General features: G+C 38.3%; 1 protein-coding gene across 2 annotated transcripts in view; it reads left to right on the forward strand.

Moving 5' to 3' along the window:
- trappc9 (trafficking protein particle complex subunit 9) overlaps positions 1-2,364 on the forward strand; it is a gene marked incomplete at its 3' end in the record, with an annotated part of 81,163 nt that overhangs the window by 37,312 nt on the left and 41,487 nt on the right. For both annotated transcript variants that reach the window (XM_014032758.1, XM_014032759.1), the window contains 1 exon segment: positions 1,270-1,413. In XM_014032758.1, coding sequence (XP_013888212.1) covers positions 1,270-1,413 — 144 coding nt within the window.

The following is a 2,364-nucleotide window of genomic DNA, read 5'->3' on the forward strand; positions in this document are numbered from 1 at the left end:
AAAAGTTCAAGTAGTACACCTGTGTTACAAAACTGACACCCATCAAACAAGACTGAAATATGAGAACAAATCTGACATTAATTTAAACAGCAAAAATTAATAATAATGGACTAAGGTTTATATGATAAATCTTCCAATCACATCGTCTTTGTACTAATCATTATTTTTGTAAAACCTCATAACTCTAACTTTTGTTAAATATCAGTATATGATAAAAAAAATAAAACTATAAGAAAAGACTTTTTCCTAATCACTGGAAATAATGATTTTTGCTGCTGTGGGAGGTAAAGCTATAATATCTGTTCCCTAAAGGGTTAATGTTCAGGGGAGGGAGGGGCTAGTTGTAGCTTGCAGCTTGACGGGAGGACCTGTGTTGTTTTGTGAGTGCAGCAAGTCGAAGCTGCCCCATCCTGTTGTTTTTCTAACATAATGTTGAACCCTTAAGAGTTTTTAGATGACTGACTGTGTTTTTGCACGTTGAGTCATTACGATATCTTTTTAGCTTTACTAATTTAGCACATGCTCTGCGCGTCGACGTCTGCTCTGAGTAAACAAACGGCATGTCAAATTTATTTTCTGGTATTTGTAGATGTGTAAATCAACTTAGGATATATAACCGTGGTTTTCCTTGTCCAGCAGGTTCGATGTCTGTTGTCCAGTACACCTGTAGTTTCTTTCTTTATCAGGACATTCAGAATTGTTGTGCTAGGAATGCCCGTTGTTTGTCCAATGGCTCCATTTGATTTTTCTTATTTTCTCAGCTTCAGAATGGCTTGCTGTTCTCCCATAGACAGCTCTTTATGTTGCTTTAACAAGATATACAAACTTATTTGGTTTAAACCCAGGCTAAAAGTCGACTAGACATGCCGAGCTGTTTAATGTTTGAACAATGAACTTTAAAGGCAACACATGGTAAGTAAGAAACACCTGTCAGTCACAAGWTTTGCTCACTTGAAAAMTGGGTGGATTTCAACAAAAGGCTGTTTGTTCTGAGTTGTTCAACACACTTGCATGTAAATACTAGTAAATAAAATCTGACTGTCAGAACTCTTGTCTCACCTTTTGATTTTAAACCCAAATGTCTTCAGTGCCCTACAAAAACTGGAATTTGACTTGCTGTTYYCATACTTTTGTAAATAGRTATWWTCTGTAAWAATCTYCCATMWGTGTGCTAATGTTATATGATAACTGTGTAAACCTACAGGTAGATGTCAGTGTTGAGTTTTAAGTCTTTGTGAATGCGTTTCTGTCTGTTCCCACCAATGCCAGGGACCCACAAAGGCTGGGCTGCAGTGCAGATGCGCCTACTACATGAGCTGGTATATGCATCCCGCCGCATGGGCAACCCAGGCCTGTCTGTGCGCCACCTGTCCTTCCTGCTGCAGACCATGCTGGACTTCCTGTCTGATCAAGGTCAGCTTACACCAAACACTAGAGGKGGAGCAGCACAGTGTTTGAATTCACCGTTTGCAGGCATGTGACGTGTTACCTGCCTCACAAAGGCAGCTAATAATCATAGCTGAAGAWCTAAATAATTCACAATCCAACAAACTGATCAGTGTGACGTACCACGGCTTTCAGCTTTAAACATTGCTCAGTTCCCTTACGACACCATGAGCATGTCTGCCCAGGGCACATCATAATAGGACCACACCATATTAAAGACTTGTAATGTCATTATTTAATATAACAGTTTGGATAAACCCTCTGATAAATCCTCTTCTATGACTATCATCTAAACCATATGTGGGCATCAAGGCCAGTGAGACTTTATTGCTTTGATCAAATTCATCATTATTAGCATATAGAACATGAATTCATTGCACTTGAACTGTAATGACCTATCATTTATTGCAGTCTAAGTAGTCTCTCATGATCCTGATATTGTGCTCACTGACAATGCAATAATGAAAACTTTGTTTTACTGTGTAACTCAGCTTTTTATCACATCATATCCTCATTTTCTCATTTCATACCTGTGTACAATTCACACAGCTGAACAAACAAATGTTGGGCTCAAACCATCTTGTTGAAACTGGCCTCTGATTGATATTCTGATCAGTGCGTTGAGTTGTGACTGTCCCTGGTATTCCAAAAAAAGAGTTTGTCTGACTAAAGTTACCGTAGGTGTTGTTAACTGCAACATTTACCAGGCTAACCGTTTCAGACAGAGGTGTCATTTTCAAGCCCAGCTTCAGACTTTTTCTTTTCCAACTTAGCCACTGTTCCCATGTTTTATAAGGTCCCTACAAAAAAAGATGCTTCTTTTTTTTAAATGGAAAATTAAAAAAGGCTTTAAAGGGGACCTGTTACGCAAAATTCACTTTTTAAAGGTTTTTTTACTCAACTTTGGGTATGTACTTC

Source organism: Austrofundulus limnaeus, unplaced genomic scaffold (assembly GCF_001266775.1).
Source record: "Austrofundulus limnaeus strain Quisiro unplaced genomic scaffold, Austrofundulus_limnaeus-1.0 Scaffold1530, whole genome shotgun sequence".
In the NCBI taxonomy this organism is placed as follows: domain Eukaryota; kingdom Metazoa; phylum Chordata; class Actinopteri; order Cyprinodontiformes; family Rivulidae; genus Austrofundulus; species Austrofundulus limnaeus.